The following is a 14,733-nucleotide window of genomic DNA, read 5'->3' as shown; positions in this document are numbered from 1 at the left end:
ACGTTTCAACATTAAATGTTTCTCATTCCAAACATCACAAAACACCTGCAATTCCATTCCAACCTTCAAACACAAGCTCACATTAGTCAACACGAATAACCCGTCCTCATTCAGAGCGTCTGAAGGCCTCGTTCGTCCCGCTGATTCTTTCATGCACAAAGCAAATGCAAAGCTGCTAGATGAAATAAAGAGCTCTTCTATACGTTTATAATCCCGATGATTATTTTGGAGAATAAACACTGGACGGAGGCGACGATGCCAGTGGGATCCAGGGGCCAATCCTTTAGGAGGATTAGCTGGGATAAAATCAAGAAAAATCAAACAAGCCAAATAGGTTATGGAGTTTAGACAGTCACAGGATGAAATGAGCTTAACCGCCCGGCTTATATGTTACGCCACAGTATGGATGGACACGAATTAAATCACAAGCGCCATTCTCCAGCGATCAGCCTATATGTGTTAGATAATATATACAGAATAGGGTGGATATTATGATCATATAGAGTACAACAACAGGCCAAAAGATGTAGATGCTTAATTTATACAATTACCTGCACACACACATATACAGTCAAACCGAAATGTATTCAAAAACCTTGAACATTTCATTCATTAATTCAGTTTATTCACTATAGTTTAAAAAAATGGTGATAAAATACGACAAAATCTCAGAGTTAAACTGTGTCAGAAAAAATTAATCTTAATTATGTCAGAAAACACTTTAGCAAAGCATAGTCAGGTCAAAGTGTCGGAATAATTTTTGGTCCCAAATTTTTATCAATTTTACTGGTAGTCCACTGTATGAAGAAGTTTATGTCACAGTTTACTTTATTTTGCTATCCTCACTTACAGAAATGAACTATAGTGTCCTGAACACACTAGTAAAATAGAAAAAATATCAAAAAACGTCTGAATAATTTTTGGTTTGACTGTATGTGTGTGTGTGTATATATATAATGTATGTATGTATGAAGTGATTCCATATCTTGTAGCAATACATCAATATATAAGTATCCTCTGATATAGGAGTTATTATTTTGATCACTTTATTATTGATTTAAGTGTTCTTGTGTTTCATTAATATAGTTTGCCTGCTGTTGCTACAGCAACCTCCAAAATCATGCTTAGACCATGGGTAATGCACAAATTTCTGTTTAAAATACTGATTTTATTACAAAGTACTCAAATTACTCTAAATTCAGTATTTTAAATCAACTATACATACATATATACATACGTGTGTGTGTGTGTGTGTGTGTGTCATTATCTATATATATACATACATATATATACATACACACACGTACACATGTGTGTGTGTGTATGTATGTACATATGTATGTATATAAACACACATACATTATTTATATATATATATATATATATATATATATATATATATATATATATATATATATACACACACACATTATATGTATATTATGTGTGTGTGTGTGTACATATGTATATATGTGTGTATATAATATATATATATATATATATATATATATATATATATATATATATATATATATATATATATATATATATATAAATAAAATATACACACACACATAATATACATATAATGTGTGCATATATATATATATATATATATATATATATACACACACACACACACACACACACACACACATATATATACACACATACACATATATACATACATACACACACACACACACACATATAGTTATGGACATGGGTTATTGACAAGCCCATATCGCTCGACCACTGTGAAGTGATTCACTGTTTCTGAAGCTTCCAAATTTCATGTTCTCCATCGTACTGAGATGAAGCTCCAAGTATTACAGCCAAGTATATTTTTTTTAAGGGAAAGCATGAGGGACGGATGATGCCTTTCCAGTTGCCATCAGGTCTGAATGAATGAGAAGAGATGCGACAGCTGCGTTATCAATTCCCCTGACATCACTACTGCATGTTCTCTCATACACCGCGAAACGCGCAGAGACACGCGACTGACGCTGCGATTAAAACGCATTCAAGTCAATAATATGTTCTAAACATGTGAAGAAAGTGAATTCGCGCAATGACTGCGGCTGAGACTCACCCTGCTAGTTTGGGCATCCTGACAAAGCTGAACACGTCCATGACATGGATCGCTTCCGAACTCACTTCGATTTCATCCTGCAGACGTCTCGGTGTAAATCGGTTAGAAATGAAGGCTGAGAGTCAGTGCAGCTGATAACAGGTCTCGAGGAGCTCCTGCATGGCTGCGCGTGGACGGCGGCGTCGTTTGCATGGAAACACGATCCGCTTTTCCCTCAGATTACATCCTTCACAGCCCCAGCTGCCCTCGGCCAACTTTATTTAATTTCCCATCGCGGTGGAAACAGGACGCCGGGATTGGAGAGCAACGCGAGAGCGAGAGATCGCATGGAGGGGAGGGTAAAACGGAGTAGTTCTCAACTGATGGACGCTCCATCTAATCTCAGATGTCCACATATAATGAATATTCTTGCGCGCGTGCAAAGGTCAGCGTCATCGTCAGCCACTAGCGCGAGACTGGAGGGGAATCGAGGAGCGCGTGGGTGTTCCGTGGAGGAGGAGGAGAGAGATAAACGGAGATGAAGGGAGTGGGAGGAGTGAAGCGAGGAGGAGAAAGGAGAAAGTTGTTACATGAGACGGTTTGGAGATGATAAACACACACCTGTGAGCGCGCGTTCTGTATTAACGTGTCAAGGTGCGAGCGTAAAAAGATACAGCGCGCCTTAACCAATGGCGTGGGTTCGGGGCGGGGCTATTTGTGAGTGTGTCCAATAGCAGGCGGGGAGGACTGTTCTGGGAAACCTTTTTGAAAACAATGTGCGTTCAGCTTTGTGGGAATGATTCCACGTCCTTGTAAAAGTCGTAATTGCAACTTGTAAACTCGGAATTTTCTGAGTATATGTACGTTTGTATGCAAATTGTATAATATCCAAGCTACACATTTCTAGTAATTGTGCAGTTAATTCTCATATTGTATTTTCAGAAAGTTTTGGAATATTTTTCCTCTTCCCAAATTTGTCACTACCGAAACACAATAAAAAATAATTTAATAAGAAGGGTTACATTGACCTATTATGATTTAGTTTACATCTACTTTGTAAATATAGTTTTTGCTATTTTATTAAAAAGGTTTCACAGGTAAATCAATAACAATTACAATTTTAACAATATTTCAAGTGTAATTTCTGAGATTTGTTGTATTTTGAATCCAGTCTTTCTTTGTAAAAGTCATAAAGTTTATCAAACTGATTTCAAAGTGAAGGATTTATTAGTTTGAATAAACATTGAATCAAACACTATAATAACATCTTAGTTGATCATTCAATATACTTTATTTTTGACAAAACATCCCATGTTTCGGTCGTGACTGCACATTTTCGGTAGTGACAGTAATGTGTTGGTAGTGACCACATCACATGACAGGATTTAACTCACTTACTAAAACATATTAAAATACTAATGATTTGCACTAAAATTGTGTTTATTTCCCCCAAATAAATGATTGTGTTCCTTTTGTCACTTCCAAAACAATGATGACGTGTTTCGGTCGTGACTGTTTTAGGTACTTTTGAGCCGCTCAAAGATGCTAATCAGCACATAGTTAGCTAGCACAGTTCTGAACAGTTGTACACACATAAAAACTAAATTTAATGGAATAACACCCAAAAAAGTTTGCTTAATTGCAGAAAAAGGTGTTTGTTAGTGACGTTCCTTAAAGTTCCACACAGATTTTCAGACTTTCGAACACATTTAACTCAGAATGATGGATCTATCTACTGTGAAAGAGAGGCTATGAGAGGGAGAGACACAGGAATATTTCCTGATCAGAAATGTAGAAGTGTGTTAAAATCAGTCTCAGACAATGAAAAACACACACTGTTTCGGTAGTGACATGAACACGCGGGACACATTTTTACATAAAGTTTCATGATTTAAAAATAAAATATAAAATAAATGTTCGTTTTTTTTTAACTTCACTTTAAAAAAAAAAATCAAAAATGTATTTTTAAAAACATCAATGGAAAAAAATGGATTCAATATCATTTTCACAAGTTGATATTTAGGGGTTAGGGTTCAGGACAGACACCTCCCAATTGAAAGTACCCAATAAATGATGATTTTATATTAAGCTTATTGATATTTTAAACATTATTGTTGGATTCAATCGAAGGATCTTAGTAAACATCTAAAATGTGAATACTTAAATGCTTTTTAAATGTGTTTTTGGTTGACAGCAGTTTGCACCAATTCTGTAGAATGGCCAATTTTTATTCCTTTTTTAAAAATAATAATAATGTACATTGACAACACTATACTTTGACAGTGACAGTAAATCAGTTTCTCTGTGTTTTTAATAAATGAGTCTATTTTTGGGAAAATGCTTGATTCTTTGTATTCACTAAACCCAACAGAAAGTGTTTTTTTTTTTTTTGCATTTAAAATGTGCATCTTATACTTTATTGTCAGACTAAATCTTAATTTTTTCTTGCATAATCGTATTTAACAAACCATTAAACAAATTGCAAAGAGATTGTACTGAAGACCATGAAAAAGGTCCTCTTTCTCTCGGTAGAAACGCACGTCACTATGAGTCGCCCTGTGGAATATCAAACAGCTTCGTTAATAATCTAAATGTGAATCAAAGTGTTAGATAGAATAAGAACTTGGGTCAGAAGTCACTGAGGAAACATTACATAATAACCCACTGTCACAAAGCAGCAGATGAATATTAAAATTACAATGTGGGTTTGGCAAAGTATTCAAAGTGTGTAATGAGGGAAAGCTTTGTTACAGAACTGATGAGGAAATAAGGTGTATATCTGACAAAATTATTTGGCAAAAAATGGAAACTACAGCTATGCTTGTGTTCATATTTTCTTTGTATGAAAGTCTGGACAAAAATTATGTCACACAATTTGACATGTTTCATTGCCTTATCACAAATAAAGACTCCAACCACAACTATACAATATGACTACAAAATCTATAATGCTCCTTTCACAAGATGTAATATAAGTCTCTGGTGTCTCCAGAATGTGTGTGTGAAGTTTCAGCTCAAAATACCCCACAGATCATTTATTATAGCTTGTCAAATTTGCCCCTATTTGGGTGTGAGCAAAAACACGCCGTTTTTGTGTGTGTCCCTTTAAATGCAAATGAGCTGCTGCTCCCGCCCCCTTTCCAGAAGAGGGCGGAGCTTTAACAGCTCAACAACAACAAAGCTGGAGAATCTCACGCAGCCAAAATGAGGATTGTCAGTAACGGTGTTCAGCCTTACATTGTTCAAACTGGAGTCGACACTGATGGAGAGACTCAGGAAGAAGTTACAACTTTTAGACGTTTCTGAATGGTTAGTGGATAAATTTATGTAGTTGCTGTGGAGTTGATTCAACTCATCCACTAGCATGTGTCGTCATGTTAATCTTTTGTGTTGAATTGACCCTCGTTTGTGAAGCAGTCCGGTGTAAAATGACGGCATGTCAACAACACTCTACTACAACAACTCTTCCTCTTCTCTAAAGCAGCCCAACATGGCCCCGCCCCCTTTGTTGTGTGTTCTCGGGGGCGGGGTTTATGTAAATTTTAGGGTTTGTGATGTCACCAACCTGGGAAAAAGCTTGTTGTAGTCCCTACCAGTCGTTTAAAAAGCAATTTCTGTAAAAGAAAATATCTCCCTTTGCATTGAACTTTGAGCGTCGTAACTTTGCAGATGTTGTTTATGATCAAACATCAACATTACACACTAACTAAAGTTAAGAAAGTCAAATCATAATCAACTACCTCTTTAATAATATTTGAATGAAGGGTAGAATGAATGTAGAGTATCATAATAACAACTTTCAACACACAAATGTAGCTAATATGATAAACAGCGCTGCGTTACCCCACATACGCTTGACCGGAAGAAGCGGAAGCGCTCGTCTGCGGCATAATAAAAGCTCCGCTGCTCTCGAGACGTGTGTCGCACTCGTCTCTCATTAGCAATCGCTCCAGCGGCCTCATTCTGCTCCAACACCCTGCTTCATGTTAATAAATCTTTAATACATTAGCTCATCTATTAATATGATTTCTGCCCGAGTCCCGTCGGATTCTTAGACGTGAAGACAACACCTCCCATGATTCTGCAAAATCTTGGCGTCATCAAGCTACGCCTTTGTTTTGAATAAGTGACCTCTAGTGGTGAAAAGTTACATAGTGTGCCTTTAACTAAAATATCTAACTGCATGAGTAAATACATTCAGTTATAATATTTAAATAAAATGAAGTAAATGTGGGAATAAATAAACTAACTAAATAAGTAAACAATAATAAGTCATGCGTCACTCCAGTCAGGATACTGTAAAATCCTGCAGTTTCAATTTTAGCAACATAAGATATATTCAAGCTCTACCTCAAGCTTGAATGAATCTGACAGCAATGAGAAAAACACACAAACATCTCATATTCTGACCATATGCAGTTAAAAATGTCATGCATTTATGTGTATGAAATAATGCATGAATGCATAACATTAAAAGCTGCATCTGTTCATGATGGAAATAAGAAGACTGAGTAACTCCTAAAACCTGTCAACAACATGTCTAGGTCATATTTCACTCCAAAATAAAACTTGCCTATTTTTAGGACCATTAAGCAGCAAACTGTCCCTAAATCCTCAATACCATAATGGCAAAATTGTGATGATAATGATAATTAAAAAAACTACAAGTCAATGTCAAAATGCCATATTTTTTATCCGGGCAGTCATACAAAGAATTTATGAACAAAAACAAGAGAGAACCATCCAAATATTAATAATTGATTGTTATGCTTTTCCTCTCAGCTTTTTGTTTTTCTGTGCATTTTTTAGCACAGTAAAATCAAACCTGTAGCTGTAGTTTGACTTGTTTTGGCCAAATAATTTCATCAGATAAATACCTTGACCAAGTTTAGTGTGTTGTTCTTCCCTCATGTTTAAAATCTAAAATATTTTCCTCATATTCTAACGGTTTAATCATTAAAAACACATCTATATTGTAATGCATGTGCGACACTGTACTGATTATGTCTGACGCTGAAGCTTCTCACAACACGGGATTAATAAAGCATCTGTCCGTCTGCCTTCGCTGTGAACTTCAGCACAGTCATTACATTAGCTGTGGGTCAAACGGGGCATGCTGTAGTTTAACGCTGGATCATGCCTGTTTATTTATACACAACCAAAAAACGTAGTGGAAAACTAAGAAAACGTGCCACAATATGTAGGCCACCATAAGCCACAACACACACAGTCACATAGAGCTGAAATGTGACGTCAAATGGGAACGTTTGGGAATAATAAGGTCACGCGCTCTGCTTCGCCGCTTCTGGGCTCTCCTCTAAAGCCAAAAGCTGCTGATTTCATTCATTTCCCAACTTGGAGTCCTAAATCCGTCCCAGCTTAATAAAGCAAACACTTGATGGAATTTGTTTGATGTGCTAAAGAGACTTCAGTAGAAGACGCGGATGGAGGGAAAATCTCTCCAGGGATTCAGGTTAGTGTTGAACTTGATTGACGGCTCAGTGTTTAGAGTTCAAAAGCATCAGAAACACACCTTCACTGCTGAATCGTCTGATGTTCACATTTGAGGTTATCGGGTAATTGAAGCTTGTGTTTTTATATCTTCAGTCATTTTGCTTCTCCAGTAAATGTATCTTGATTTAAGAATGTTCTCACTCTGAACATTCATCAGGTGCATTATGGGATGCTTTTAAACACCAGTAAAGGAGGAACATACATTATGAGCACTTCATTATGCTGCAGCTCATGCTCAAGTTACAGTACGCTCTTCGAAACACACATTATCAGGCAGTGAAATGATTTATGCAGAACACCTGAGGAGAGGTTCACTCAACCTGACAACTAACCGTCGATTAAATCAGTGGTTTTCCAGCTAAAGAACGTCCGGCGTTCATCTGCACCAAATATAACGACACAGATCAGTACTGAAGAGACACAAAGATATTTGTCAGTGTTTTGGGCAGTTCTGTGACTGTTTGGAATAAAAAGAGAAGTTAACTAAACACACTCTCTTTGAAGCAAAGCTTCAGTGTGGTTCTGTAGAACTCTAGGGTTCTTGACTCAATTTTAAAGAACCTTTTATGCCAAAAAGCTTCCAAATGTTTGCATAATACTGTCATGTTGAACGGATCATTTCAATCTTTTTCTAGTGATAAAGTGTGTTTACGAGCTCATAAAATGTAATGAAAAATAAATTAGAACAAAGTGAATTAAAACTAAATCCATAAAACGATCAATTATATGAAGCTCCTGACGGAACCCATTAAGCTTCTAGTTGAAGAGTGGAGGAGCAAGTACACTAAAGTTCATGCAGAACCTGTCAGGCGCTTCATGCTGTGTACAGTATACGTTTAAATGAATTTTTAATTAAATTTTATGAATTAAACGGCTCGTAAACATACTTTATCACTAGATAAATAAATGAAATAATTAAATGTTTGTGTACTACATGTACAGTGTTATGCAAACATTTAAGACAGTTCTCTCTAGAGTTCTTGACTCATTTCATAGAATTCTTTAGAATTGAGTCAAGAACCCTAGAGTTCTATACAGACCCACACTGAACCTTTTATTCTAAGAGTGAGTTTAATCTAAAACAGGAACATGTCTAAATTGAGATTTGGAAAAAAAAAAGTGAGAAATTAGAAAAAAGCACAAGATTATCTAATAACACGGCGGGTATCAACACTCTTAGGCAAAGCTTAGTTACTACGGAGCCCCTAAAGGGACATGATGAAGGGAAAAAATATGAGATGGAAAAAATATTTGTCAATGCTTTTGCATTCGCTCACAAATGTTTGCTTTCCCTCAAGAAACTTTGTGTTCACTCGCAAACAGCACAAATTCTCTCTAGGAACGCAAAAGCATTGAAATATATATTTTTTTGTCCCATCTCATATTTTTCCACCACCTTGTCCCTTTAGGGGTTCTGTAAGATACAGAGAAAATGTTTTTCAGATAAACTGAACTTATAGTTGACTCTGTATATTAAACTGTGAAAAGACGAGAAAGAATTTTAACAGACAAAATTACACATATTAGCATAAATATGAGAAAAAAACAAAACAAAGGTGTAAAATTTCAAAACACCGGCTGGACCTCAGGTCTGTTCTGAAGGGAATAAACAAATAAACAATTACACTCTAAAAAATAATTGTAAAAAAAAAAACAAATTTACACAGTGAAATACCGTTTTAATATAACATAAAAACAATGCATTCTGGGCAATATTATTTGTTGTTACTTTCTCGAAAACGACAATTACCCAGAATGCATTGTTTTTATGGTGTACTACTTCTGTATATTACAATGCGTTCTGGGTAATATTATTTGTCGTTTTTGAGAAAGTAGGCTATAGGCCTCTTTTCTTAAAACGACAAATATTACCCAGAATGCATTGTTTTTATGGTATATTACTGTTTCAGTGGAAAACTATGATCATGCAGGAAATCATGACACACTCTTAAACATAAAGGTATCAAAAGGGTTTTGTTTTTTTCTCAGTGTTTCCATAGAAGATCCATTTCAGTGGTCAGTTTTTAAAAGAGCCATTTTTTATTAGTGTGAAGAACATTTTAAAAACCTAACCTTCTGTGGTTCAATGGATGTTAAAGGTTCTTCATGGAACCATCAATGCCAATAAAGAACCTTTATTTTGGCAGCAAAACAAGTAGACTTCACAAGTCTTTTGTTGTCAGTGTCAAAAGCTGTGCATCCAATCAAACTCTACAGCATTTTGGCACAAATTCTTCAAATCTAGTCAAATCAGACAGACGTCAACAAGAGCAGGTTGTGTTACGCCCTCATTTTCAAAAAAACATCAACTCAACAAGAGAAAAGCAAATGCGACACAATGATGATCAAATATGGCTTCGATTAATGAGAATAAACATGGTTTATAGTGAACTCGATGGGTTTTGCGCTGCGAGTGTTCGTTATCGGCCAAAATCATCGAAATTTACTCAATAATTTTTGCAGGTCATGGTAATATTGGTAACACTTTACAATAAAGTCTCATTTGTTAACACTTTGTTTTACAGTGTAATTGTTACAAGTTACATGAAGTTACTGTAAATTATGCATAATTACATGCAATTAACCTAAACCAAATCATAATCTAACCCTAAAATAAGTACATGTATTAGTACTTGAATGTATAATTACACTGTAACACGGACACCTTAAAATAAAGGGTCACACCTTATTTTACAGCGTCATTGTTACACGTTACATGCAGTTACTGTAGTAATAACTATAAATGATGCATAATTACATGCAATTAACCCCAAAACAAACCCTCATCCTAACCCTACAGTAAGTAATTATTATTACTCAGTACTTAAATGTAACACTTAGTTAACTTAAATATAATAAAGGGTTATACTTTTTTTAAGGTGTCTGTGTTACAGTGTAATTATACATTTAAGTACTGAGTAATATAATTAACTAAATGTATTAGGGTTAGGGTTTGGTTTAGTTGCATGTACTGTAATTATGTATAATTTATAATTATTACTTCAGTAACTACATGTAATAAGGACACTGTAAAATAAAGCATTACCTAATCTAACAATGCGCTTTAATAACCTTTGTTAATGTTAGTTAATAAAAACATTCAAGTGCATTAACTTTTGATCTAAATAATGTATTAGTAAATGTCGAAATTAACATTAACTAAGATTAATAAATGCTGTTGAAGTATCGTTAAGTAATGTAAACAAATGAAACCTTATTGTAAAGTGTTACCATGATATTAATGTTCTTTTTTTGTTGTTTTTTATGTACGTACTTCATTGAGTCGCCACTTGATTGAATGTAAAATCTGGATTGTGAATAAAAATAATACTTATTATTGAGTTCAGAAGCCACACATAGAAAATACAAGAAATATTGTGAAGTTAACAATGCAATAAAGCAGCAGAACTTACTGAATGACTGTGAAAACATCTAGTTCTTCGCTGGGCTCTGCGTCTTCAGCAGACGGTGGCTTGTTTTGCTGTCCCTTTGGCATACTTTATGCTTTTAGGAAATCCTTCCAGTGACCAGCTCCTCGTGTCCCTGTTTCTTACGGAAAAATACAGTCAGGGTAAAATCTCAACATCTGAGCTGGCCTGGATAAACCAACCAACTAACTACTTGCACACAGTCTGCCCCGGTCTGGGCGTGTGTGGGTCGAGCCCTGAGGCGGAGAGAGAGAGAGAGAGAGAGACTCAATAATGAAACACCATCACATTATGGGCCAATGCATCAGCGAGCCACAGGGATCGATGCTCAGCTGCTGTGTCTGTGACTGGAGAGAGAGGACAGAGAGTGCATCAGAACAGCAGCGGTTCAATATCAGAGCGACACGCCGACAAAAATACTTCTGCAGACCGTTAAAGGATGAGCTGTGTTACAGCAATAAGCCACTCCAGGACACGTTACAGTGACTTTAGCTCTTGTGGACACAGTTTTGAGTGGCTTAAAGGCAACAACAGCAATATGATAAAAACAACAATGTCCAATAAAGTGATTTCACCATGGGACAGGGGTAAAATCCCTCTGATTACTGTGGTAGAACCACTTTAATGGCCTCATTGCTTCATCATGTCGTGTTTTGAGATGCTGTACACAGAGATATACAAGGGGTTGTACAGTATGTGTTGATTATGTAAGCAAAATGCGCTCATTTAAAAGTTTTAATCCACCACACCATCCATATGTATTCGGTAATGAAGCATGAAATATGCATAATGTGACCTTTCAGTCAGTTCTGCCACTGCCACGAGAGCTGAAGGGATCTTCTACAATACTACAAAATGCATACTGTAATATATGAACTGAAGGGAAAATAAATGCACATGTATTAAAGAAATAAGAAACGTGTGCTGTAGATGTGAGAAGACGCAGGCCGCTGCACTGATTTCATCCGCAGGGCTTCAGATTACGATTATGCTGTGGCTCCTCATGCGTGAAGCAAATGAAGTCTTCCATTAGTTATGAAGTTAAACGCGTGCAGTACATCGGCATTCTGGGAGTGATATTACGTAAGGCAAGAATATGAACAGCTCTCAAGCAGCTGAGCAAATACAGATCCTCATGCAACATTCATCAGTTTACATAACAAAAGACTCAACTGTTATTTTCACTCTTGATAGAAAATATTTAGATGAGTTCTGGCATATTGTTTTGTAATAAAAAGTTGAAATGATGACAAATGTAATTTATGACAGTCATAACTATGACACAAGTCGAAATTATGACATACTAAGAATTATGACAAAAATTGTGACAAAATGTTGAAATTATGACATTAAATTGTATTTTTGCAATTGTATGGCATTAAATATCATAATTATTGCATACATAAATTCAAATTATGACAAAAATTTGAAATTATGACAAGTTAAATTCATGAAATAAAAATATTATGACATGGAAAATCATAAATATGACATCAAAATTATGGCACAAAAATTATGACAAAAAGTTTATGAGAGCGTGTTACGTGTTAGCGAAGCAGTCGCAATGAGTGTGTGTTACGTGTTAGCGAGGCGGTCGCAATGAGTGTGTGTTACGTGTTAGCGAAGCGGTCGCAATGAGTGTGTGTTACGTGTTAGCGAAGCAGTCGCAATGAGTGTGTGTTACGTGTTAGCGAAGCAGTCGCAATGAGTGTGTGTTACGTGTTAGCGAAGCAGTCGCAATGAGTGTGTGTTACGTGTTAGCGAAGCGGTCGCAATGAGTGTGTGTTACGTGTTAGCGAGGCGGTCGCAATGAGTGTGAGTTACGTGTTAGAGAAGCGGTCGCAATGAGTGTGTGTTACGTGTTAGCGAAGCAGTCGCAATGAGTGTGTGTTACGTGTTAGCGAGGCGGTCGCAATGAGTGTGTGTTACGTGTTAGCGAGGCGGTTGCAATAAGTGTGTGTTACGTGTTAGCGAAGCAGTCGCAATGAGTGTGTGTTACGTGTTAGCGAAGCGGTCGCAATGAGTGTGTGTTACGTGTTAGCGAAGCGGTCGCAATGAGTGTGTGTTACGTGTTAGCGAAGCGGTCGCAATGAGTGTGTGTTACGTGTTAGCGAAGCAGTCGCAATGAGTGTGTGTTACGTGTTAGCGAAGCAGTCGCAATGAGTGTGTGTTACGTGTTAGCGAGGCGGTCGCAATGAGTGTGTGTTACGTGTTAGCGAGGCGGTTGCAATAAGTGTGTGTTACGTGTTAGCGAAGCAGTCGCAATGAGTGTGTGTTACGTGTTAGTGAAGCGGTTGCAATGAGTGTGTGTTACGTGTTAGCGAAGCAGTCGCAATGAGTGTGTGTTACGTGTTAGCGAGGCGGTCGTAATGAGTGTGTGTTACGTGTTAGCGAAGCAGTCGCAATGAGTGTGTGTTACGTGTTAGCGAGGCAGTCGTAATGTGTGTTATGTGTTAGCGAAGCAGTCGCAATGAGTGTGTGTTACGTGTTAGCGAGGCGGTCGCAATGAGTGTGTGTTACGTGTTAGCGAAGCGGTCGCAATGAGTGTGTGTTACGTGTTAGCGAAGCGGTCGCAATGAGTGTGTGTTACGTGTTAGCGAAGCAGTCGCAATGAGTGTGTGTTACGTGTTAGCGAGGCGGTCGCAATGAGTGTGTGTTACGTGTTAGCGAGGCGGTTGCAATAAGTGTGTGTTACGTGTTAGCGAAGCAGTCGCAATGAGTGTGTGTTACGTGTTAGTGAAGCGGTTGCAATGAGTGTGTGTTACGTGTTAGCGAAGCAGTCGCAATGAGTGTGTGTTACGTGTTAGCGAGGCGGTCGTAATGAGTGTGTGTTACGTGTTAGCGAAGCAGTCGCAATGAGTGTGTGTTACGTGTTAGCGAGGCGGTCGTAATGAGTGTGTGTTATGTGTTAGCGAAGCAGTCGCAATGAGTGTGTGTTACGTGTTAGCGAGGCGGTCGCAATGAGTGTGTGTTACGTGTTAGCGAGGCGGTCGCAATGAGTGTGTGTTACGTGTTAGCGAAGCGGTCGTAATGAGTGTGTGTTATGTGTTAGCGAAGCAGTCCCAATGAGTGTGTGTTACGTGTTAGCGAGGCGGTCGCAATGAGTGTGTGTTACGTGTTAGCAAAGCAGTCGCAATGAGTGTGTGTTACGTGTTAGCGAGGCGGTCGCAATGAGTGTGTTACGTGTTAGCGAGGCGGTCGCAATGAGTGTGTGTTACGTGTTAGCGAAGCGGTCGCAATGAGTGTGTGTTACGTGTTAGCGAAGCAGTCGCAATGAGTGTGTGTTACGTGTTAGCGAAGCAGTCGCAATGAGTGTGTGTTACGTGTTAGCGAGGCGGTCGCAATGAGTGTGTGTTACGTGTTAGCGAGGCGGTCGCAATGAGTGTGTGATATCCTTTGTGTGACGTCATCGCCCCCTTTCGTTACTCTCCAGAGCTCTAAGAACACCTTACACGTGGTCAAACCTCTGTAAAATGGCGTTCTGCTTCATTCATCACCCACTCATTCATCCTTACTGTGCTCATAATCTTTCCACTCACATTTTCATCTCTCCTTGACACTTTCACCTCATAAATGTGTGGAAGTAAAACCTCAAAGAGCTTTTAGAGTCTGTAAAAAATAAGCTCAGTCTGATAAAAATAACATGATTATTTCCTCCTGTGAAATGAATATTTAACATGAAGCCATCCAGTCATGTGGCATGACACAAGCCCAGGGCCA

At 37.5% G+C, this 14,733-nt stretch overlaps 1 protein-coding gene across 2 annotated transcripts in view; it reads right to left on the bottom strand.

Annotated features, from left to right (window-relative positions):
* Positions 1-11,298, bottom strand: part of frmpd4 (FERM and PDZ domain containing 4) — a 60,773-nt gene extending 49,475 nt beyond the window's left edge. Inside the window, exon 1 of one of the 2 annotated variants that reach the window (XM_051904957.1) lies at positions 10,999-11,298. In XM_051904957.1, the coding sequence (XP_051760917.1) occupies positions 10,999-11,081 (83 nt within the window). In that variant the 5' untranslated portion in view covers positions 11,082-11,298. Of the gene's footprint in view, positions 1-2,092; positions 2,678-10,998 lie in introns of those variants that run through there. The other variant, XM_051904958.1, reaches the window with a different exon arrangement.
* Between the last annotated feature and the right edge of the window lie 3,435 nt (positions 11,299-14,733).

The sequence above is a fragment of the Ctenopharyngodon idella genome, chromosome 9, assembly GCF_019924925.1.
Source record: "Ctenopharyngodon idella isolate HZGC_01 chromosome 9, HZGC01, whole genome shotgun sequence".
NCBI classification, from domain to species: domain Eukaryota; kingdom Metazoa; phylum Chordata; class Actinopteri; order Cypriniformes; family Xenocyprididae; genus Ctenopharyngodon; species Ctenopharyngodon idella.
Note: the sequence above shows the minus strand (reverse complement) of the source record. Positions and strands in the feature narration are given on the sequence as shown.